This window comes from Podarcis filfolensis, assembly GCF_964270895.1.
Source record: "Podarcis filfolensis genome assembly, chromosome: 3".
Taxonomy (NCBI): domain Eukaryota; kingdom Metazoa; phylum Chordata; class Lepidosauria; order Squamata; family Lacertidae; genus Podarcis; species Podarcis filfolensis.
The window spans coordinates 97,155,547-97,180,428 of NC_139606.1; the positions used below are offsets into that span (position 1 = coordinate 97,155,547).

At 43.8% G+C, this 24,882-nt stretch overlaps 1 protein-coding gene and 1 long non-coding RNA gene across 2 annotated transcripts in view; both read right to left on the bottom strand.

Moving 5' to 3' along the window:
• Positions 1-2,560: 2,560 nt before the first annotated feature.
• LOC310758921 lies at positions 2,561-5,076 on the bottom strand. Its single transcript, XR_014546096.1, has 3 exons — positions 4,941-5,076; positions 4,756-4,823; positions 2,561-3,044 (listed from the first exon to the last, which is right to left on the bottom strand). It is a non-coding gene; the product is annotated as an uncharacterized lncRNA (long non-coding RNA).
• A 9,195-nt stretch (positions 5,077-14,271) lies between these two features.
• Positions 14,272-24,882, bottom strand: part of DTL (denticleless E3 ubiquitin protein ligase homolog) — a gene marked incomplete at its 5' end in the record, with an annotated part of 30,754 nt that continues 20,143 nt past the window's right edge. The window contains 4 exons of the mRNA XM_083605112.1: positions 14,272-14,869; positions 16,563-17,359; positions 22,335-22,470; positions 24,194-24,283. Of these exons, the coding sequence (XP_083461238.1) occupies positions 14,801-14,869; positions 16,563-17,359; positions 22,335-22,470; positions 24,194-24,283 (1,092 nt within the window). The 3' untranslated portion in view covers positions 14,272-14,800. The remainder of the gene's footprint in view (positions 14,870-16,562; positions 17,360-22,334; positions 22,471-24,193; positions 24,284-24,882) is intronic.

Here is a 24,882-nt window from a genome sequence, read left to right on the forward strand (position 1 = left end):
ACATCACACCTATTTTAACCCTTTCCTTATGACCCATCCTAGGAGGCAAACGTCACACAGAGAAACCCACATTTGCGTACACACATGCAAATGCACACACACACATGCAGAGGCTGGGAGCCTCAATGGTACCCCTCAGGAGGCTTCACTTGGGGCAAAAACCCGAGCTAGCCCCCCAACCCATAGCTACGGCACTGCCATCAGGCATGCACTCTTGCCCCTTTCCCTAGGCTCACTCAGGCCATACTAAACCATGTTTTAGCACGCCATCCAAAAAATGCAGCCGTTGGGTTTCTTCAATTGACTTGCAGGGCAGATCATAAAACTCTTATTATTGTGCTTGCGCTGCTTGGCAAGAGAGGTAATGCTGTTGCAACAAAACAAAACAAAACAAAACAAAACAAAACAAAACAAAACAAAACAAAACAAAGCACCAAAGCAGTTATACTAAATAAAACTATTAATGTCTTCCGTTTTGAAAATAATGTTCATGGCTGTCAAAGTGCAGGGCATTTTATAGTGAAAGAGACTCTGTCTTGAGCAGTATCCGTAATAAGGTGTTGTGAGTCACGTTGTCTTCCTAGGGTGGGACCTGAGCAGAGTGCGGTGGAGCAGTCATTAAGCTGTGCGTTCCCTAAAACCTCCTTTAAAATTCAAGAGGGGTAGCCTTGCTTATTCTGTAGCAACAAAAAGAACAAACAGTGTTCTGGCTTGTTAAAGACCGATAAGTTTATTGTGGCAGAAGCTTGTGTGGGCCAGAGCCATCTCTAATGACTGCATCAAGGGGAGCCTAAGTGCTTGGTATGTATACCTTGAGTGCAGAGAGAAGAGTGCTGTTTCTATTTTGTTTTTGTCGTCCCCCCCAAAAAAAGTAAAAGGTAATAAAGGTCAAGCAATGCAAAAGATAGCTGTAGGTAACCTGGGTCACACCTGCCTCCAAGGTATGCTGCAGATAAAACTGGTTTGCCCAGTCTGGTCGCAGGGAGTGGGGGCAAGGAGAGTTGAACAGAGTAATTTGTTTGGCAGGTCAGAGGAGAATGAATTGGTTCTAGATTTTTGCAGGGAGAGGACAGGCCTTGCTTTGGAGATAACAGTGACCACCTCTATCTGCTTGCTTTTAAACCCCTATACCAGTGGTTTTCAACCAGGGTGCCTTGAATGATGGTCAGGGGTGTTGGAGGCAACACTGGCCTCTGTCCCTCTTTCCTTCCCTCCCTCCTCTGATGCCCTCTTGTGTCTCTGCCTCCAAAAGGCTTGCACGGCTGTTTGTTGCAGCAGCTCTAGCTACAAGCTCCCCAGGTGCGTGGTGCCTCTGGAGCTGGCGGGGGGTGGGGGTGGGGGCTTCCCAGGCCTCTGTGGGGCAGTGTGAGGCGGTACCTCTCCTTGGGGTGGGGGTGGGCCAGTTCAAATCTACTTAGCCATGAAACTCCCTAGGTGAATGAAATATACTCGGAGTCGAGTGTGGATTTCATGCTCTTTATTCAGCTCATAGTAGTGAGGAATGGAAGTTCCCCCGAAATGTCTGCTTTATATACATTATTTACACAATGAGCCCCACGTGATTGGCTAGTTCTGGGATTCTCCTGTAGGCCAATCAGGTTGCGGATTCACTTCCACCTGGAGTTGGATTGGGTGGCTCCTGCGGACCAATCAGACTGCTGCATTCTGAATCCTATTCAACTCAGTACATAACAGTGACTTTGCTTTAGTCATTGCCTGTCAGCCTAACCTACCTCCCAGAGGTGTTGTGGGAATTATATAAGGAGGGGGTGAACAGTGTACACTGCCTTGAGCTCATTGGACGAAAATATATAAATGTAATAAATAACAAACTTCTGTAAATAGATGGTTTCAAAGACAATAGATGTTTCCAGTGTTGCATTATTGAAAGGAAAGGGTTGCTCCAAACTTTCCATAGTCTGGGAAAGGACAAGCACACAGAACAATAGATTATTCCCTAATGCTATTTAATTATGCTGTACCTAAGGATATATATTGGAAAGGAAAGAGGTTTAGAAAGCGCTGTTCAACCCTGGAGGGTAAAAAGGTATTTTACCAACTTAGAGAGCTGTTGACATGAAGCATTTGATAATAATAGATTTCATCATTTCCTTCCTTAAACAGTTCTTTAAGGTGGCTGTGCAGCCGAGAATCTTTGCAAAAGCAATACAGGGTGGGTGGGGGAAGAGTATGAGCAATATTTGCTGTGTTTTACAATGAATCCCACTGAATGAATCCATAGGGTGGCCCAGTTCAGATGCCATGAGAAGACTATGCTTTGGCCCTTTGGAATGTGCTATGGACACAGGTCCTCCTTTCTCCCGTTTTCTCAGCTTCTTCTCCCCTCTTCCTGGTTTCTCCAAACCATAATCATAACAATAGTAATAATAGTAGTAATAATAATAATAATACCGTTTCAAACCATTTCCCCAAATTATGATTTGAAGGCAAACTGAAGCTGTACGCCGGCTCCCTCGGCCTATAGTGCGAGATGAGCACCGCAACCCCAGAGTTGGCCATGACTGGACCTAATGGTCAGGGGTCCCTCTACCTTTATGGTACAGTCCGTAGCAATACATGCCCAGTCTGGACACCAAGGTAATCTATGATGACTGCAAATCAAAAAAGAGAATCAGTGTATGGGAGGAGAGAAGGAGAGACAGCACATGACCCCTGCAGTTCATTTCTAACTATGTTTTGACCATGATGTTGAAACTAAGCTCGAGAATCAGAACCTACCAGCACAGCAACACCATAAAGATATATCTTTCAGGACAGCACTGCCATGCTGAGACCTATGGATAAAGGATGATATACAAAATTAATAAATAATAATAAAAGGCAAGCTGGTTGAGCTCCAGCCAGGGTCACACTGAGATTTTTATTCAACAGAACACACAATCAAACCTGACCATCCAGAATCTGCTTTGCATGTCTGTGGTTAACTCACCAATAAGCAGAGGTTCATCCTTCACAAGTTCTGACCAGTTGCACCTCCAGCCTCTCAGAGGAATCAGTGAACGTTATTTTGGTCATGCTTGACACTGCAATAAAACAGGAGGGAAGTACCTGTCAGGCTATGATACATGGCTGGTGGATGGGATTTGGCTTGGCAAACCACAAGTTACGCAAGTCTGGTTTAAGGCTGTGCACACATTATTTTTTTAGTCCATTGCTAGTGTTTGCTCATGACATTAGCCACACTCCTTATGTATCATGAAGTCCCAGGAGCTGAGAAGGTCAGCAATAAAACACCCAGTGTCAGTGAAGTTAACTCTTTATTCGAATAAACCAAAACAGCACAGGCCTAGTGATCACAGGTGGTCTTGCTCCAATGAGGTCGTTGCAAGGAATGAAGATCCCTGCCTTCCTACAGCTCCCTGTCTCCTTCGCCGGGTCCTTCCCCATCGACCTGAGGCTCCTTTGCCTTGTCTCTCTTTGCTCCACCCTCTTCATTCCTCTTCTGGTTCTGGAAGACCAAGGGGAGGGGAGCTGGTCGCCGCAGGAGGGGATGACTCTCTGGCTTCTTCACCAGCCTGTTTCCACTGTGCCTCTTGCCTCCGCTCCTCTCTAAACCTTGTGTTCAGTTTGTACCTTTCCAACCACATCCATCCCAACAGACCTTTCCACACAACCCTACAAGTCTCTTCTTTCCCTGCTGTCACCATTGTCCCCAAATATTTGTTTTCTCCTTGTGGTGAATGCTGGCATCGCACTCCCAGGCACAGTGCGATCATACAAAGCTGTTCATGCTCAAGCATGTGCAGATGAGCAGTGCTCTTCCGGAACCACATCAGCAGGGATGTATGACAGGCAGTGGCAAGACAAGGGCGGGGTTAGGGCAATGAGCCCCATAATTTAACCAACGACAAATTTAAACCCTTCCTTTGTTAAACCACATTACACCAGTCAGCAATTGGCGAAGCCCCCAAGATGAAAATCAGCGTTGGAAGAAACTCTTATCGGCTGCATACTGCATCATTAAAGGCTTGCCTGCTTTGCAACAGTAGTAATTTTTTAATTCCAGAAAAAGCAGACGGGCTTGCATCACTGTCAAGCGAGCTAGGTCAGGGTATGGTGGTTCAGCGCAGCATCATTATCTTACCGCCTGTGGTTTTGTTTGACATTGCCGTGTAACCTGCTTTGTTTTTACCCAGCTTTTGCACAGGAAGTTCATCCAGTCACGTATGCATTTGCAGATGCCTTCTGCTCATCCCCCAATGTATTTCCTATCAATTAAAAAAATGGGTATGGCATGAGCAAGTTTTCATTCCGAAGGTTTGGCCCAGAGAATTAAATTTTGGAACTACTGGATCAGAGCACACAACAATATGAAGCAGCCCCACCTTCCCACAGAAAAGTTGGGCGCAGAATAAGAGAGTTGTGAGAAAGCGCTGGCAGATCCACTGGCAGAAATTAGAATTATTCTGAGGCAAGAGATTTAAGGCTCCCTGGGCTTCTCAAGAGTTAGCGATGGCATCAGAAATGCATACCACTGCTCAGCTCTGAATACAGTGGTACTTCAGGTTACAGACGCTTCAGGTTACAGACTCCGCTAACCCAGAAATAGTACCTCGGGTTAAGAACTTTGCTTCAGGATGAGAACAGAAATTGCACGGCGGTGGCGCGGCAGCAGCGGGAGGCCCCATTAACTAAAGTGCTACCTCAGGTTAAGAACATTTTCAGGTTAAGAACGGACCTCCAGAATGAATTAAGTTCTTAACCTGAGGTACCACCGTACTGAGGTTTGTTCACCTGTAAGTTGTTGGTTCTGGGCCACTGGTTTCTAGTAGGCGACATCTTTCATACTGTGGCCATCTCATCTGGGGGAAACAAATATACGCAAACTGTAAATGCCAGTGTGAAACTTTTCCATTGCTTAGCTAGGGAGCTATTTAAAAAATAAAAACAAAAAAAAAATCAGAGCAGGAAAACACCACCTCGATATGGCCAAATGGATCAGGTTAGCAAGCTGCCAAAAGTACAAGCTGTCTGGAGGCCATTCCGTCAGCACACAACAAATAATTTGGAATGCTGCCTTCACTGACATCCAACTCAGCAGCCAGGAAGTGTGTGGGATCCTGTTTCACTATCAGACACCTAAGGGACTTCATAGCTCTGCTCTGGTACAAAGCAGCTGGGGACAAAAAATACCTTAGCACCATCAACAAGAGCTTTTTCACACCCACCCACCCACCTATCCCCAAAGTGGATATTTTGCCTACAGAGAGTTACAAAGATTCATTGGCAGACATTTCTTTTAAATTATAATTTGTTTTATGGGTGATCTCAATTTACTGGCTTAATTTCGCTTTTACATTTAAAACAATCAGCCCATCAATGTATAAACAACTAGCAGCCCTGTACATGGTGTTACTTAGGAATTGTAAGAAACCAAAAAATGGATGCAGATTTGAAATCAGTGGTTAAAATCACTGCAGTTTTGAAAGGTTTGGCCTGCCATCTTGACTCAAAATGGCACCCCACTATTTCTAAACGTAGACAGAAACCTGCTCTTTGATCTCAGGAACCACCATGCAAAATTTGGTTATGGTATTTTGAGAAAGATGTCCAAATGCATAGTAGGATGACTTTCCGAAATATATAGTGGTGTAAGGAGTTAAATATGGTATACAGTCATACCTGGGGTTAAATTTGCTTCAGTTGAGCACGTTTGAGTTGCGCTCCGCGGCAACCCGGAAGTAATGGAGCGTGTTACTTCTGGGTTTCGCCGCTTGCGCATGCACAGACGCTCAAAATGATGTCATGCGCATGCGCAGAAGCGGCAAAAAGTGGCGTGTGCGTGCGCAGGCATGCCGTCGCTAGATACGTTTACCTCTAGATGTGAACGGGGCTCCGGAACGGATCCCGTTCGTATCTAGAGGTACCACTGTACAGTGGTACCTCAGGTTACATACGCTTCAGGTTACACACTCCGCTAACCCAGAAATAGTGCTTCAGGTTAAGAACTTTGCTTCAGGATAAGAACAGAAATCAGGCTCCGGTGGCGCGGCAGCAGCAGGAGGCCCCATAGTGGTGCTTCAGGTTAAGAGCAGTTTCAGGTTAAGAACAGACCTCCAGAACGAATTAGGTACTTAACCTGAGGTACCACTGTACATGCTTTCCCCACCAACTGCATTATCACAACAACCCTGTTCAGACTAACTCTCTCTCAGCCTAACTGGCCCAAGGTCACCCAGTGAACTTGATGGCTCAGTGTGGTGCTGAACCTGGTTTTCTCTGCTATTACCTTCAACTCTAACCACTTCACCATACTAGTATACTTGGCTAATGCAATAATGTGCAGAATATGTATATTTGATAGATACACATGTGATTATTTCCCCCCTACGTGCTTCTGAAATTCAGTGAAACTTTTTTTAAAAACCCTACTTGTTACTGTTTGTTTTTTTTAATCCCAGTGGATTACATAACCAATGTCTTTTTTTAAAAATAGAGATGCATGCGTATTAACCTCAAGAGACAAGTAGTCAAATGGGGACAAAGTTACAAATAGACAGTGACTTTGCCAAGACCGAACTTCACACAGTGAAACTGAACCATCCCTAGACCTTATATGCGGAGATGAACTAGCGATTGCTTTGTTTGAAAAGGAGAAAAGTGGGAGGCAAAATTAATTTTCTCTGCAACTTTCTACAGTGTGAATTGAATGCACATTCAAGGTCCATTTTGGACATGGCTCAAAGGCATAGTTTAGCATTATGTCAGGGGTGGGGAACCTTAGGTCCAGGTGTCAAATGTGGCCCTTTAGGTATCTTTACTTGGCCCCTGAGATGATCCCCAGGTCACACCCTCCTTAACTGCTTTTACCTGACTGGAATGTATTTGAGCTATAGTGATGGTTCTTGTATGCCTGGAAGGAGTGTGTGTGTGTGTGTGTGTGTGTGAGAGAGAGAGAGAGAGAGAGAGAGAGAGAGAGAGAGAGAGAGAGAGATTTGTAGAAACTTCTAGCTTCTGCATGGCTGTAATGTAAGGTAAGTGTCACACCATTGCTCCACCTGTTTTGCTTCTGGCCCTGCCTACCACTGCTGGGGTGGGGGGCCTGAAAGGCTGCCCACAAGGAAATGTGACCCGCAGGCTGAAAAAGCTTCCCAGACTGCTGCTTTCCTTTGGTGCGCAGCTCTACCTACCTAGAAGAACAGGAAGCCTTTCTGAAATGTATCCTTGAGAGGACATGCATTGTTAGAAAAGTCACTTAAATAACTCAGGCGATAATAAATCCTGGTACCAAAAGCTGAACAAAAAACACCCAGCATATAATCTGAGGAGAAATAAACAGAGAGATTTTGTCTTTCTTACTTCAGGCCTTGTACATAGCAGGGACACATTCAAGCAAATATACAGACAAAAACTCCTTCAGACCTACACAGCCAATCAGAGCCCTTGCCTCTCTGGGGAGAGCATTCCACAATTGGGGAGCCACCACACAAAAGGCCCGTTCTCTTGTTGCCACCCTCCAAAACTTTCTGGGATGTGGGGAGGGGAGAGACATAGAGAAGTGTCTCAGATGACAAGCGCGGGGTCTGGGTCAGTTTGTACGAGGAGAGACGATCCTTGACGTATTGAGGTCCGTAGCCGTGTAGTAATCGATCACCTTTGTCCTCCAGGAATTTGGTTAATTCTCTTTGAAAGCCACCCAAGTTGGTGTCCATCATGAAGGAAAAGCCTATAAATAAGTCAGGATGGCTATGATCTCCCTCCACGGTTGGAGGCAGTATGCCTGTAAAAACCAGTTTCTGGGAATTACAAGACTCAGCTCCTGAACCAGTTGGGCCTTTGGCCTGAGGCAGCAGGTCTTCTGTTCTTCCTAGTCTATGTTTCCAAGATGTTCCACATAGGAATGATTTTTTCCTTCCAAGTGCTGGGTTTCCTCACCTGTGTACGTCTTGGCTTCTTCAGGTCTCTCCGTGAAAAGATAGAAACAGCCAGAAACACACACTCTCAATTTCATGCCACGGTAACAATTCAGCTGTTTCTTTTGTGTTTTACATTTTGTCACGTCATTCTGATTTGTGAGCATACAGCCTGGCAGTTATACAAATGCCAGCCAGGACACTTCTCTGTTTAAGTGACGGTAGAGGAGAACGGATGTACCACCGAGCGCAAACACTTCAAATAAGCCAACAGGCCCTCCGTGATCCTGGAACCTGATACGCGAAAGCTTTACAATTCAACCGCTTAAGTGTTTTGATTCCATTTTAAAAATATCCCTGGGCTGGGTGCGTTGTCCCCCCCCCCCCCGGGGTCGCCTGAAGAAAGGAAACATTCCATTTTTAGCCAAGGTGCATGTTCTCCTAATAAGAAAAGCAGAACTGTAGAGATTGTGTAACATTTGTTCACCACAGTACGAATGGGGTTGCCTGGCAACCAGCAGGAACTGCGCTGGAGAATGAGACAGGCCTCAGATAAAGGAAAGCCTCTTAGGGGTGGGGGAGAGAAAGAGAACCCTGGCCACAAAATGCATTCCTCATGCCCATGTATGAAACTTTCTGCCTGCTCTATAGTCTCTCATTGCGGTGGGCAGGAGCTGGGCTTCCTGCTGAAGCTGCCTGCTTATCAGAGTGTCATTTTATGGAATGCATATCCAACATTTCTCCGATGAAAATAGGGACGTCCCATTCCATAGTGATAATTTTACTATTTATACCCCTCCACATCTTACTGGGTTGCCCTAGTCACTCTGGGCAGCTTCCAACATATATAAAAGCATAATAAAATATTAAACATTTAAAAAAACCCTTCCCTATACATCTGATTGCCTTCAGATGGTTCGTAGGCTGGATAACTCCAACATTTCTCCATTGAAAATAGGGACATGCTAAGGAAAAGTGGGACATTCTGGGATCAAATCAGAAACCGGGATGGCTTCCCCAAATTTGAGACGTCCTTGGAAAATAGGGACACTTGGAGGGTCTTGGAATGTAGTAATTATAATTTATTTAGGGGAAAAGTTTTGGGGTGGAGAGAGTCCAAGCTTCCTATGATTTTGTAGGAGTTCCAACCATGGAGGCTTCTTTTGAATGCATAGAAAATGAATTAAAAAGTTGTGAAACTCTGGCTTAAGCAAATTAGATCTTCAGCCAGACCTGCTAAACAGATTGGGAAGAGGGCAGCAGAATGCCTGCATAGCAAAGATTCTATCTTTGGTATCTCCAGTTAAAAGGATCAAGTCATGGGGTTGATGATACAATCTTGGCCTAGATGGACAAAATAGTTTGATCTGATGTGAGGGAGCACCCTGTCTGCAGAGATCCAGCAAGTTCTAAACTCATCAAAATGAAGTTTACTTTAACTGCAACACCACTCACCTCCTTAGAAAACATAGCTTTCAAAATAACATATGTGGGTTTATATACTCCTTAAGAAACAGTTGTTTGCTTCAGATAATTTAAGCTACAGGCCAAAAGCAAATGTCCCATTCTTGGGGAAGGTGTTCAAGTGAGATCTTGGTTCTGCTGGATGAAACCAAGATCTGATTAGGTTCAGGCTTGGTTTTGGCACAGATATCACCTTGTATGTAGGAGTGAAAAAAGGGTGTAATGCTTATCTGAACACTTGCATATCACAAGTTCTTTAGGATGACCTATAGACACAGGGGAACTGTTGACATTGCAGGTTCTCCTTGATCTCTCAACTAATGCAGGCACCATTATGGTATTTTTTCTAGGACAGCTGTTGGAGTGAGGGTAGAGGGCAGCACTCTGCGGTTCTGCTGCTACTTGGATACTTGGTCTCAAAAGATTGCTTAGTCCCATGGACCCTCTAAATTTGGGGTTCCACATGGCTCTGTCTTATTCTCCATGAAAATATACATGAAGCCACGGAATGGGATCATCCTGTTCTACCTTAGCATATCAGGGAACTAAGGGCAACCTTTCAACAGTATGCCGAAGATACCCAGCTCTATTTTGCCATAATATCTGGATCAGAAGAGGCTATGCATGCCCTGGACCAGTGCTGAGACTCAGTGGTGGAGTGGATGAGGGCCAAGAAGCAGACTCCAAACACTGGCAAGATCAAGATCATCATCATCATCATGTTATTATTTATACCCCGCCCATCTGGCTGGGCTTCCCCAGCCACTCTGGGCAGCTTCCAACAAAACATTAAAATACAATAATTCCTCAGATATTAAAAGCTTTCCTAAACAGGGTTGCCTTCAGATGTCTTCTAAAAGTTGGATAATTGTTAATTTATTTGACATCTGATGGGAGGGTGTTTCACGGGGCGGGTGCCACTACCGAGAAGGCCCTCTGCCTGGTTCCCTGTAACTTTGCTTCTCACAGTGAGGGAACCACCAGAAGGCCCTCGGAACTGGACCTCAGTCTCCGGGCAGAATGATGGGGGTGGAGATGCTCCTTCAGATCAGAGTGCTGTGGGTGAGCAGTTTCTGAGTCCAGATAATTGGTCAATTGCTTGCTTTGGATAGGGTTTTTTTCCCCTTGAAGGCACAGGCTCATAGTCTAGGCAGTGCTCCTGGATCTATCTGTCACTAGAAAGACAGCTACAGCCATGTCTGGACCAGGATTTAACCTGATAACCGTTGTCCATCCAGGATGGATTGCCATAATGTAGAATTGCCCCTTAGGTTCGTCTGGAAGCTGTGGCTAGTGCAAAATGCAGCAGCCTGAGTGCTACCGTGCAGGCCATTGCCACGTGTTGTTACACAACTGCTGAAAGAAATACACTGCCAGGGAATGGGCTGCATTGAAGATACCAAAGTATACAAGGTATACAAAGCCCTACACACTTTGGGAGCAGGGTACCTAAAAAGATAGCCTTATTCCTTGTTTACTCAACCAATCACAATGCTCTGAAGCAGAGGGCCTCTTGTAGACAAGGAAGGACTCAGGCCTTTAGTGTGGAAACAGCCCCTCTTTGGAACTTCCTCCCTTCATATATCAGATATATTGTCTTTTTAGACTGACGAATGTCTTCGTTTTCCAACAAGGCTTTTAATTAGAGATCTTTATCCCAGTTTGTACTGGATTTGAAACTGTGTTTATTTATGGAATGTTTCAGTTTTGTCGGTGAAGTCATTTTTCATATTGCCGTTTTATTGTTAACCGCTTTGAGATCTTTCATAGGAAGTGATTCATAAATGGAACTGAATAAAGGATATTTTTTCCACTGTTGATACGGCATCGGTGCCATTAATTCCAGTCAGGTGTTCTTTTGTTTCACATATCTAAGCACTACAGCAGTTATTTGAATATAAGCCCCCGTGATGTGCTTCGTTCCTGCGGTGATATTGTGAGGAAAAACTTGACTTTAGCATTGTGTCCTCAAGCTTTGCCAATGAAACAATTAGCATTTGGTGCAGTGTGTATTATTCCCCAGTCCCTATTCTTTCCAAGGTTTAGGAGTTTAATCTCCTAAACTTGTACAATTAAAAAAGGTGCTGAAAACCACACTTCTACCTAAATAACAGGGCTTAAATCACTATTGATGACACTTCACTTGAGGGGGGGAAATAGGGCATGATGAACTCACCTACTTTTCCGCTGCCTCATTGTGAAAGAAGGCTTGCTTCCAGGTAAACACAGATAGGACCTGGCTGCAAAGCCCGAAACTATAAAAAGCACCTTGCAGTGAAACTGGATTATGAGAAGTTCCAGAGAAGTGTCTGCATTAAGTGTGCCACAGCAAATACAAGCAAGAAGCCCACAGCACCTGGAAAGGCTCTAATAAACTGCAGCATAAATGTTCATATAGTAGGGCCTATTTCATCAAATAAACGAAGTCATGTCTTAAGTGGGTAGGTATATATACTCCAGAGAAGAAAAACAAACTCAAAAAGGTCTAGCGATGCAAAGCAGGAATAGGTGTGTCACGGTACTAGGCAGTGTGCCAGTGAATCGAGGCTCTGATCACAGGATATTGTAAACAAACACTCTAAAGACGGGCAAATTACTTTCTGCGGTGATCCAGCCATTTGCAGGATTTGCTGAGATCAAGCTCCACTTTGCTAAATAATCCTTTGCATTGCTTGACCCTTTGGACTCCCTTTGCCCAAATAATAATCTCCCCCTTTGTTACTCAGGTGCCTGCTCTGGCTGGCATCCCAGAGCAAGAGCTCTGAGTGTATGCTAATGCTCAACTCGGCACTTGATCTGTTTGCTAGGTGCTGGCTTCCAGCACAAGCATGCGCCTCCATTTGGCCATGAAATTTCCAGCTCTGGCTGGTTCAACCAACTACAGCCACTCTTGTACTCCATGCTCTGGGAACTTCCCAGACTGGATGATTGCAACATGCTCTATGCAGAGCTGTCCTTGAAGACAACTCAAAAACATCAATTGGTTTAAAATGCAGTGGCCAGATTATTGGCTGGGTTCCATTTAGAGCTCACATAACCTGTCTGAAAACAGGTTCAGGGTGCTCATGTTAGTGTTTAAAGCCCTAAATCGCTCAGCTTTGACGACTCAGGCTCCAAATAGCTGAAATGCTGCCTCCTTCCTTACAGACATCCTTGGGTGTTAAGATCGGCAGAAGGGGCCCTCTTGGTTGTTCTACTGCCCTCAGAAGTGGAGGGTGTGGTGGCCTGGAAAAACGCCTTCTCTGTGGCAGCCCCAAAGTTGCAGAATTTCTTCCCCACAGAGGTGTGAATGGCACCTTCACAAAAACATTTCATTGAATGCTGAAGACATACCTCTTTAGCCTGGCATTTGACACGCCGGCTCCCTCGGCCAGTAAAGCGAGATGAGTGCTGCAACCCCAGAGTCGTCCGCAACTGGACCTGTCAGGGGTCCCTTTACCTTTTATATGAGTGTAAGACACCAGAGATTTGTGTAAGTTGTTTTAAATGGATTTTTACATTGTGTCTTAGCTGTTGTAACCTGTCTTGGGACCTAAGGGTGACAGGCAGGTTACTGATATTAATAGCAGCCCTGACAAAAATAAAGTCTTCCTCAATTAGTATTGTCCCTACCAGTCTGTAGTTGTTTGTATCAGTTAAGGATAGATTCACACTCAAGCCAATTCTAATCTCAGCCATTTGATTTGTGTCTCAGCTCTCAGGTGCCTTCTCCTCTCAGAAGCCCAAGTTATTTTAAGTGCTTGTCCATGGAGGACCATGCTGTTCAGCTTTCCTGGGATCTCTCTCCTAAGACAGAAAGCTCCAAATGTCACTAGTTTCCCTCCCCTACCTGTTCCCTTGCCTCCTACCTGTTTTTTCCCTCGTACTATCCAGAGATGCTTGAGAGAATATGAAGGCATGCATTGTCCCCTTAAATCAATTTTCTATTCTAGGAACTGTACTTGGAAGGTTCTGAAAAGAACCATTCAGTGATTAAGATTACCTACAAAGGCATACTTACCTTTGGCCACTCACAACTGACATTTTCCTGGATAAACCAGACTGATTTTCAGTACCTGCAGCCTATGGCTTGTGTTCAGCCACTATAATAGCCTTGGTATCCAGTCTTAGTCCTTGACCCCTTGGTCACAGTGAAAGTTTCTCCTTCTATTATCCTTGGAACAGGAGTTTCAATCCTTCTGTTTTTGTCATTTCTTCCCTTGGGTGGTTCAATTCCCTACCATTTACATTTGAACTTTTTCTGGAATACATAGGCCTCATTATTACAGCCTGGGAGATTCCTCCCAACAGTTCCCATTCCTTATACAGCAACAGTAATATTCCTTATCTCTACCTAGATTTGCCCCTGTCATAGAAACTAGTAGAGTAGAAGATGTTAGGTCCAGGGATGGTGGAGCATTGAAGGCTATGCACACATTTTACTTGAACTAACCATTTTAATCTCTGCAACTATGTCGCTCTAGCAATTGAACTACACAACTATTTCAGTCTTTGACCCCAATTTTGACATCTGTAACAAATGAATTTCTCTTGCATCTAACTGGGACTCAGGGGTTTTTGCTAATTCATCCTAGTAACTTTCTTACGGGACATGACTCTTGAGTTCAGGTTCCTGAAGTTATTTTTGAGATATCCACTCCATGTATTTTGTAAATATCTTAGAGGCTGCTGTTGTGCAACCAAGCAATCTATAAATTTTGTTAAAATAAAAACAGAGGGTTGAGAAAAGAAGTGAGTCTTTCGCATGTCAGGGTGTTAGGCTTTCTGCCTCACTTCTCTGAACTACGGTGACAATAATGCTCTCATTTAGGCATTCCTTCAAATGACGCTTCAAGGCATGGGTGAAGTATTTCCCCCAGTACTGTATTAAATGTTTTCCCCTCCTCCCATTCATATGAACTCCATTAGAAAAGAAGGAAAAAGTAGCCACGGGTGTTAAGAAACTTTGCATTCATATAAAACAAGTCACATTTACACTGTTGCAACAATGGAAGAATGAGCAGCACAAAATATAGATGTTTCTTTCAATGGGAGTCAGAGGCTCAGCTAAATATCTAAGTTTACCATTAATGGCAGGGTGCTAATGTTGTACTTGAAACCTCCTTCCATTGAAAGCAGTATGCCAGACATGGCAATACATATTTCCAACAAAGAAATACAAAGGAATTGAGAAAAAGGTTGTTAGAAACATTGCAATTAAAAACACACACCACAGTTTATATTTTAAAATCTATCTGTTCCTATACATTAACTGAGCAGATATCCCCCCCTTAGCTGGTGTATTAACTAATTAAATGCAATAAATGGATAACAGATTTTATAATTTGTTAAAAAAATAAATCAGGAAGTTAATTTTATTAAAGTCCAAAGACAACAGTGTCTTTCAATGGGTGGTACAAATCCACTCACAGTAATTTCAAGTATGCTACAGCATTACAGAAAGTCTAGAAGAATGTTACTCGTCAGTTTTTCTGTAATTTTCGCTCAAAGTATGTGCAAATCTTCCTCATGGGAACCAAAGTAGCTACGCCCTGTGAGGGGAAAAGAAGGGCAGAGTTATGTATCAGGTCAGACACACTTATACACATTGGATATGTATTTTCTTTTTGAAAATTTTATCCTCTCTAAAGCCATTCTAGTTCAGAAATTCAAATCCTAATAATGAACTTCCTCAGGATCCTCATGTAGCCAAAACAGCACCATTAATGCTGAGGTACAGTGGTACCTCAGGCTAAGTACTTAATTCGTTCCGGAGGTCTGTACTTAACCTGAAACTGTTCTTAACCTGAAGCACCACTTTATCTAATGGGGCCTCCTGCTGCTGCCGCGCCACCGGAGCACAATTTCTGTTCTCATCCTGAAGCAAAGTTCTTAACCTGAAGCAATATTTCTGGGTTAGCGGAGTCTGTAACCTGAAGCGTATGTAACCTGAAGCGTATGTAACCTGAGGTACCACTGTATCAGCAGTCTCTGGGGAACCCCAAGGTTTGCAGAAGTAGCAAAAGGAACCTTATTTTATAATACTTTTGTCGCAATCCTCTCCCCACCACAAAGTTCTCAAACTGGACAATATGGTTTTCCCCCACCGCAGACAACATAGTTGTGCATGGATGTGAACCCAGACGGTATCGAGCATCATGTCAAGTCTTACACCTTACTGGCTCTTGAGAAGACAACAAACCGCAGAATGCAAGCCTTGCAGTCCATAAGTATCAAATTGATGCTGCTGAGCAAGGGCAGAACCCCCTTCTTCTCTCAAGGAAAGGGCAGCCCTGAGTTACCCACTCATCATCTGAGTGAGGTAGTGTCATCCTCACTGCAACTCTCAGAGTGCAGGATCTGCACTATGAAGTACCACTGCCTTTCAGAAAACATAATCAGAGAAATTAAGCAAGGTGAAGTTAGCAACCCATGAAGCAAGAGAGGCCCAATTCTGTCCTGGTCTCCAAAAAATGGCAAATACGTTTCCCATAACCCCAAAGCAAAGTGTCCTTCCTATCACGGAATGGAATGCAGCAGTCCTGTTATAAATGTTTCCATCCCCATTACACAGCTAAGCTCCACTTCCTTGTATCTATTGCTGCAGCTTTGCCTGCTGTGACAGAGCAGGAAAAGAAACTCAGATAACAATGGATGATTTGCTTCCCGGTGCTGTTTCCTGCTGTCAGCAACAACCCTCATCAAAGCCTTTAAATGGAATTGAAGGGAAGGCAGAAAACGTTTAAATTGCTCAAGCCACTCTGAGCAATAGAACAGGGTGGGGTAAACATTCACATAAATGGGCTGCCCTACTTCATCTGTGCCTGGCATGTCCTAGTAAAAGGTAAAGGGACCCCTGACCATTAGGTCCAGTTGTGACCGACTCTGGGGTTGCGGCGCTCATCTCGCTTTATTGGCCGAGGAAGCCGGCGAACAGCTTCCAGGTCATGTGGCCAGCATGACTAAACTGCTTCTGGCAAACCAGAGCAGCGCACGGAAACGCCGTTTACCTTCCCGCTGGAGCGGTACCTATTTATCTACTTGCACTTTGAGGTGCTTTTGAACTGCTAGGTTGGCAGGAGCAGGGACCGAGCAACGGGAGCTCACCCCATCGCAGGGATTTGAACCGCCGACCTTCTGATCGGCAAGTCCTAGGCTCTGTGGTCTTCTCAGGCACCACACACTGGGAACCCCAGATATAAACTCAAACATCAAAGATGTTGTAGCCACGTTAAATGTACTTACAGGCCCTGGTGACACAATTCCTGTCCCAGCTTCCAGTCGCCTTGTGCTCAGATTCCGCAACGGCTGGGAGCTGCAGCCAGACCCATTTGGACAAGTAGGCTTGTTATTCCGCAGCTTGTCCCCTAAAGCAGACAGCCAGTTTCTTTTCTCTGGAGAACCATTCTCCTTGTCAGCCATTTTCCCACAAGGGGCCTTGAGAGGAAGCGAAAGGTTTGAGAAGCTTGCAGAGGAACAAGGATTTCCAGGTGGGGAAGGCCCTTCCAGGCTTTCAGCGGCCTGAGCTTGACCACTGAGAGTCAGGCAGCCTTCCCCTTCTAAGTCTGCTTCCAAAGTGTCCTGCTGTGGCCTGGATTTTTTAGGCACCGGGTGAAGATCAGTCACACAGTTGCAGGTTCTTAGGCACTTGGCAGGTCCTTCCTTGCTGGAGTCTAGCCTCCTTTTGGCTCGCACCTCAAGCCTCAGACGTGGCGATTCAGAAGTGGCGAGGACCTGAGAAATCTCTGCTGCGGCTTTCACATGGGAAGATACATTTGGAGTCTTGGTGACCCACTGCCGAATGGACATAACTGAAGGAGGAGCTGGTTTGGGCATTGTGTCTGTAGCGGTTTCCTTCTGCCTTGTTGGAATGTAGGCCGATGTGGCTGGAGGTTTGACTGATGACGATGTTGGTGTGCTGGAGGGAAGAGGAAGATCTCCGGTGTAAGCTGGAGCGCACGCTGCAGGCTGTGGCGAAGAAACAGGGGGGCTGCCCATCAGAGAGGCTTTAGCAGGAGTCCCTTGGCTGCTGCTTTGAGTTCCTGAAGGTAAAACACAAAGCCCAGATGAGGACAAAGCATCCCAAGTGTGAAGAAAGCAAGGGCACAATCAGGACATACTAGCATTCCACATAGTCAAAGGGTCGCTCATTGCAAACTTCTGAGGATTGCAGCCTAAAATTATGGACATGCATGCAAGTAAAACAAACACTGAAGCAAGACTCATCTTCTTGAAGGTTTCAAAGACTTGTACAGCGCCCTGCCTCACAGCTTATAGCTCTGAAGTGAGAGGGAAGAAGAGCTTGCTCTATATTGCAGTCAGTTTAATAGTCTCTGCACAGCTGCACCTAGTGCCAATCGCTAGCTGGATGCACGTTTTATTCCAATAAAATAGTACCTGGTTAAGGCAACAGTGAATCGGAGTGCAAATAACTATTGTGTGCACATAGCACATGTTTGGTGTTCAAAAAGCCAAAGTATGCAGGAAGTCTGCCTATGTCTGCACGATCCTTGCACTTCCTTTCCCATTCCTGAGCTGAATAAAGAATAAGGTATCCATTTTTTTCCTAACAAGAGCCAACTTTTTGACTGTAAATATCCAGCACGGACATCACTTGCAGTTTTCAAGCTGGGAGATTTAACAACTACTTCAGTATCAATAGGAAGTTGGTTTTTTAAAAGTAGGTTTCCTAAGAGGACAATGACGTATGCGTGTGTACACGAGATACACACAGCACGAAAGAACTGGCACATACCCTCCTATTGTTCTGCAAGTTTCCTGCAAGTGAATTCTATGTTGGCAAAACAATCCCTTTCTTCCATTTCTCTGGGTTGAAAGAAGCCATTTGTGAAGGTGAAAAAAAAACAGCCTCCAGGTCAAAAGCAGTATCTGGGATACCCTCTCTTGTGGGTCTGGCACAGGGGTTCTTACATACCTTTTGGATTTGTTAGGGGTTTTTTTTTAGACAAACTCATGGGATTTGGGATAGAATTGGAAAAACTTCTGGTCCCCAAGATCAAGATATTAGGTCTGGTGCCAATAATTTGCTACACAGCTGTAGACCCATACAAAATTGCTTTAGTACATCAATTGGACCTTCACAAATCGTAGTGGTTATTAATAGTTTGAGGTTCTAGCTCATTTACTTGTAAAACTAATCTGAACAGAAAGGCAAGGACTCCAAAGCCTCTCGATTCAGACAGAAACAGCAGCAACTGCAATTGTTCACGACAAACCCCTACAAGCTCCCTGCTCCTTTGCACATGCCACACCTCCAACTTGCTATTCTGAACCTAGGGCAGGCTAATGTCCTCTTTTATCTTCTCCACTAATGCCCCCTTTTTCTGCAAATAACAAGAAAGGAAGAAGAACACTGTCCTGAATAATTTGCCACACTATTTCTATTTGCTCTGAATGGACTGTAGGGCAGGAAAAGCCAAGTCATAATTTAGTGGCCTGGACTGAATGCATATCCTTCCTGTTACCTCCACAGAGTAGGGATCTGTCTTGCAATCACCCTGTTAAGTGTCAAGCACACTGACAACAGTACAATAAATAGCGTAAACCTGCCTAGTAATTCTGTTCACAGTAGGATTTCTGGATTTGAGATTACAGTTTAGCAACTATGATTGTATCTGCCACTGCAGTCCCATGGATGGGCAGGATACAACCCAAGGAGGTGCTTAGGGCTGTGGACAAAGCCCAGGAGTACTGATTTTACTCAGGAAACTTTTGGGGTGGGGATGGAGGTTGTATAAACCTTAGCTCTGAACCACTAGTTCAGCACTACGTAACTAGAATTCCTCTTAATCCAAATATTTGTATGCCCTACCCAGAGGATTTAGATAAAGATGGTTTTATTATTATTTATACAAGCCAGGTTGAACCAGGAAACTCTATTTGTTTACATTCCTTGTGCTGCATTGTCCTAGAACAGTAATAGACACATGCACACCCCTTCCCAAACATAGCTTGGCCAGGTAAATGAGCTTTAAAGATAACTGTAAACACACAACTGCTGCTGCTGCCACGATTGCATCTCACGGCTGCCCAGAATTTGATGGCTTCCAGATGTTGGACTCCAATTCCCATCAATCCCAGCCAGCATAGCCAACGATCAGGATGATGTGAGTTCAGCAACATCTGGAGGGCCACAGGTTCCCCACCACTATGAAGAATAGCACTGCCATGAAGAATAGCTCTTTAACTTTTAACCATTTCATTAGTCTTGTAAGCTGGTGGTTCTCAATTAGCTAAGTACTGCAGACCCCCTGTTTTTTCAAAAGCCAAGCCATGGACCCCCTACTTTTGAAAAAGTCGATATCTCTGTGGTAGTTTTTGTTATGTGAATTGTGCTACTGTACCCTCCAACATGTTCCAGCACAAAACCGGGCTGTACTCCTGCATGAGTCATGTGACCCACACAAGAGCATAGTACCCCCAAATGGGATGTCCCGGACAGCTGGTGGTTATGTGCCACAGACCCCCTGGGAGGATTACACAGATCCCCAATTGGGAACCACTGCTGTAAGACATTTGCTCCCCAGCAGGGCATCTTTCCCACAACTGTGCATGCATGCATGCATGCATATTTATTTATTTAACTTTACTTTTTCTTTGAACAAAAACCAAACACTACTTTTCCTTCAGAGCAGGTACCTCTTTCAGGAATTTTTTTATTTATGAGTTGCTAAGAGGACTCTAGCCAGCTCCTTCTGTTTCCTGTCTGTAGATATCATCAATCTTTTTAGCAACTGGGGAAACTACTCCAAAAGCTTTTATTTTTATGTGGTGGAATAGAGGGGAAGAGCTCTCTGCCCTCTGGGCAAGAATACAACACAAAAGCAGCCCAGCTGGATTAGACAAAGTGTCCACCTAGCCTGGCATTGTTTCCCTCAGAGATATAGGTCCAAAGAAGACTTCACAGGGCATGAGCATGAGGGTTCCACCCCCCCATCCCTATGTTCCCAGCATCTGACATTCCGAGGTATACTGCTTCCAGACATCAGGCTCCATTAAGGCTTATGGTTAATAGCTATGACCAAAGCTCCTCTATGTATTACTCCAGCCCATTTTAAAGTCCTCTAATCTAGTGGCCATTATGTTTTGTGGCAGTGAATTACACATGGTAATCATGCATTTCTAGTCTCCTGAGCCTAGAGCCCATCAATTTCATCAGCTGACCTTGGAGTTCTCGTTTTATGGAGGCAGAAACTTTTCCCCTTATTGACTCATTCCATTCCTCATTATGCACATGCAGCTTCCAGGTCTCCTCCGCCACTCCAAACACTACCCTTTCCTCAAAGAAAAGATGCCTCATCCCTTTGGCAATCTGGGCTGCCCCTTTTTCAGTGATATCCACAGAGCAAGCATGCATGTGATAGGTGCACTTCACTCTACAGTATGCAGTTGAATTTCTGGTATTTTTGTTTATTGACATCTATTATACAATTCTTATGGAATTAGGGTGTGTGGCTATCTTAGCCACAAGATGGCTGCTAAGTCACTCCTCGGGATGAAAAGCTCTCTAACTACACATTGGGAACAGAGAAAGAATGATCCGAACACCATGAAGAGATCAGCAACACAGGATGCTGCAACTACATCTGAACTGAAGGAAGGAGAATGTCTTGGCACATCTTAAGTGACCTGAACTTTTGCTTTTGTTTCAGTTTACTGACTTTACTTTCTTTGCTTAAAATAGACTGTGTGTGAATGGACTGTATGCTTGTACCTGTAATTGTATGGTTGCAAATGAGACTATGGAGAACATATTATGAGAGAGGCTTTATGCCTCAAGCAGAAAGACAGCCTGTTCCCCTATTACTGTGAAATCCTGGGGAGCACAATCCAGAGAGTATTGATGTTTTAAACTGTACCATAGGATCAGTCTATTGGCAATAATAAATGTTGTGCTAGCAAATGGTCTATGCCACTGTCTTATGCTTTAGCGTGTAAGTGTGAATTGTGTGATTCAATCACAATCCACTGAAACAGACCTATAGTTTTACCACATTGGTGGTTCTTTTTCTTCTTTGTTATTGAGTTGTGGGGAGAAAGGGATAGAGGGAAGAGAGTGTTTCCATGGGTATGCTTCAGCAATTGTGAAGTGACAGATTACTGAATTTTCCACATGATCACAAAACAATAAAACTGTATTTTTTGGAGGAATATTAAATAATCTAGAACCAATTGTTTGTGGGATAACATGCTGAAGTTTATAATTAAAGGTTAAAACCATAGAGCAGTGATGGCCAAACTTGGCCCTCCAGCTGTTTTGCAACTACAATTCCCATCATCCCTAACCACTCGTCCTGTTAGCTAGGTGGGAAGGAAGGCTGCCTGATTATGACTGATGAGCTTCAGTAATTTTCAGCTGTCTCAAGTGGGCCCTTGGAGCACAATGTCTGAGAACCTCTGGACTACGCAATACAACCAATTGTAACTTTTCTTTATTTGCATAATTCACAGAGAATCCTTAAAAGATAGATAAGAAAAATTATCCTTGATTTCAGGGCCAACATAATCAGCTCCAGGTGACCAGCTTACTGCATTAACTTGCAGAGCTGTTTGAATGCTTCCACTTCTTACAAATCTGTGGCAAGATTGGGTTTTACCATGCCTTTAAATGCTGTTTTAAGCTGGTAATCACCGAGCCACAATTTTGCCACATGTCTGCAATGCTTTTTGACATTCAACCTGTTACCTTGAATACACACGTTCATATTCTGTGGCAGCTGTATTCTCTCAGCTGCACATCAAACTGATAACCTGAATTAGGCTTATGTACTTTTAATTACTAGTCTTCCATGAGCTATGCAGAGGGGTGGGAAAAAATCATCTTCCGTCTACACAGGTATTTCACACACTGACAAGACATCAGTTTCATATAGCTGTTGCGAAAACTGTTCTCGAACCTAATTTCTGCCATGCCTCTGCTTTATTAAAGAAATTGCCCCCAAGCTACAAATCTACTGCACAGGAGAGAACATTTGTCAGCGTCTCGGAAGTTCTTACCTGTTCCACTTTGTTCTCCCACTTTCTTCTGGCAGGCCCAACCCACCAAGCTGCTTTTGTCTAGACAGTTCTCTTCTTCGGTTTCTCGCTTTAAGCGCCAAATCTTGACGGTGTTGTCGTCTGAACATGTGGAAATCTGCAAAAGAGCACAGGGAGCCGGCTGAGAAACGCCGCACTTTGCAAACAACTGAAGATGTTGACTCTCTAACAAACAGTGGAAGAGTGGCGAGTTTTGGGAATGGTAAATGTGTCAGAGAAGGGACTTGCAGCTATCCTGCTACATTGAGAACCTCAGGCTCTCTCTTTATTAGCTGAATTTTAAAGGATGTAATGCTATGTCATTTCAGATTAGAGCCCGGTAGAATTATGAGTCAGTAATTTTTTTTTTAACCACCTGTTTTATTAAGTTTAAATCAATAGATTTCTATACCGCCTCTTAAATAAATTTCAGAGCTGTTTATGGAATTAAAATATAATAAAACATAGCAAGAGAAAAAAAGGTATGAGATTGGCCTTTAGGCTATAACATCTGGTTCCAATAATTGCCAAATATGTCTCTATGCTACCAAGATGAGACGCTGGCTGTAGTTTTTGCATTTTCTGCTGCTGCTTTTTATAGATTATGTTTTAGGCTGTTGTTTCATTCTGTAAATCCATTTTTTAAAATGTTTTATTGTTTTAACAGTGATGTTGTTAGCTGTCTTTGACAATCAATTGGAATGGTGAGATATTCAGTTTTGAAGCCTGTAACTTTGTAAATGATGAAATATTAAAAACCTTATTGGGGAAAGAATTCCACAAAGAGGTACTAGCTCTTCAGTTGACAGGATTTTTTAATCCACTCTTGAGCTTACAAATCAAACACACACACAAAACGAACAAGGGAGATAGCCCCTGTCTTTAGGCTTACAATCTTGACAAGACACATCACAAGAGGAAAAGGGATTGGGAGAAATGAAGAACTAAGCAAACACATGTTCCATGTACAAGAACATGTGAGAATAAAAAAAGGGTTTGCCTGGTGCAAAGATAACCTTGCCAGACAAGGCCTTAAAAATAAATAAAATTATTGTTATTAAAAATTTTATTAGTTTACAAAAGTATGTGCATTCTCTCTTTTTTCAAGTTGTGTTTTCTACAGATCAATTACATTTGTTGTGAGACATTAGTGTTGTATATAGTAGAAGGCTGGGGAAGAAAAGAGGGGGTTGGGATGGTAAAACTTGTATTCTTTTACTTAGTGCATGCGTGAGATTTTATGTCAGAGTTACTTGGGTAGGTTCTCTTTCTATTTGTTTATTACATTTCCTTGGTAGTGAGAGGGATGTGGGAGCTGGGGTATGGTTGGTTGTCTTTAGTTGGTTGTAGTGAGATTTTTTTTTTGCTTGTGTGTGTGTGGTGGCGGAGGAATTATTGGGTCAAGCTGGCCATATTGATTCATATGCTATTGGTGGGTTCTTGTTGTTGTCTTGTTGGGCTGTGTATGTGATAAAGGGGAGTTATACCAAAGTGAAGGCGTACTCTTCTATTTGTCCCCATGTCAGTTTCAGTCTATTGATTAGCTTTTCTAGTAAGGCACATAGTTTGATACCAGTGGCCCATGTATACTCCTGACAGGTCTTTCCAGCGGTCCTTCTGAGCTCCACAAATGGTGCTCTACAACTGAAAAAAGGTCCTTTCATCTGCCTCATCTCACAGTGGGAGAGTCTGTTGTATAGCCAAGGGCGTAAGGCTATCTGGGCAGGAGAAGCTACTTTTGCTTTGAAGCAAATGAAAAGAAATTATATTTAGGCTTTTGTTAGTGGAGTTTCTTTCAGAAGGCAGGCATAAGGAGAGACTTTGAAAACGTGGAAGCAAACCATAGTGAAGTCAGATGGACACCAGGCAACAGAGGTGACCTCCTGCAAGTGGCCAATGAGCATCATGGGAGGAAGTTGGGGCTCAGATACCTATAGAAAGGAAGAATTGCAGAGAAAGTCAGAAAAGCGAAGACACCGGAACATCAAAACATCTAAGTATCAGAAGGACAAACATCAGTCTGGGATATTTTCCAGCCTGGTGCTCTCTGAATGTTTTGTACTATAACTCCCGTCAGCCGCAGCCAGCACAGCTGGGGTTGATGGGAGTTGTAGTACAAAACATGTGGAGGGCGCCAAGTTAGCAAAATCTGCTCTGTAATCCACCATTACCAAACAGTGCTGCCTTTCAAACAGTGCAAGTTTAAAAGGAAGTTGAGAAACCAGCGGCATGCCGAGGAAACGTGTGTGTGCGTGCACACACACATACAAAATGTTAAAAGCCATCCAAATTCTGCACCTAAAGAAGCTGTACAAATCATGCAAATTTGCAAGGCCTCACTTATTTTGCTCAGTTTGCGCCAATTGTCTCACTTGTAGCGAGGGGAAAGAACGATGCAGGACACAACCTTCGCTTCCCAACCACTGGAAATGTAACTCAGCTGCCACATCAATTCCTGGCTTCAGAGATATCAGCAGCTGTTGGCTGCACACTTTAAAGCATATCTTATATAGTATCATAGAATTGTAGA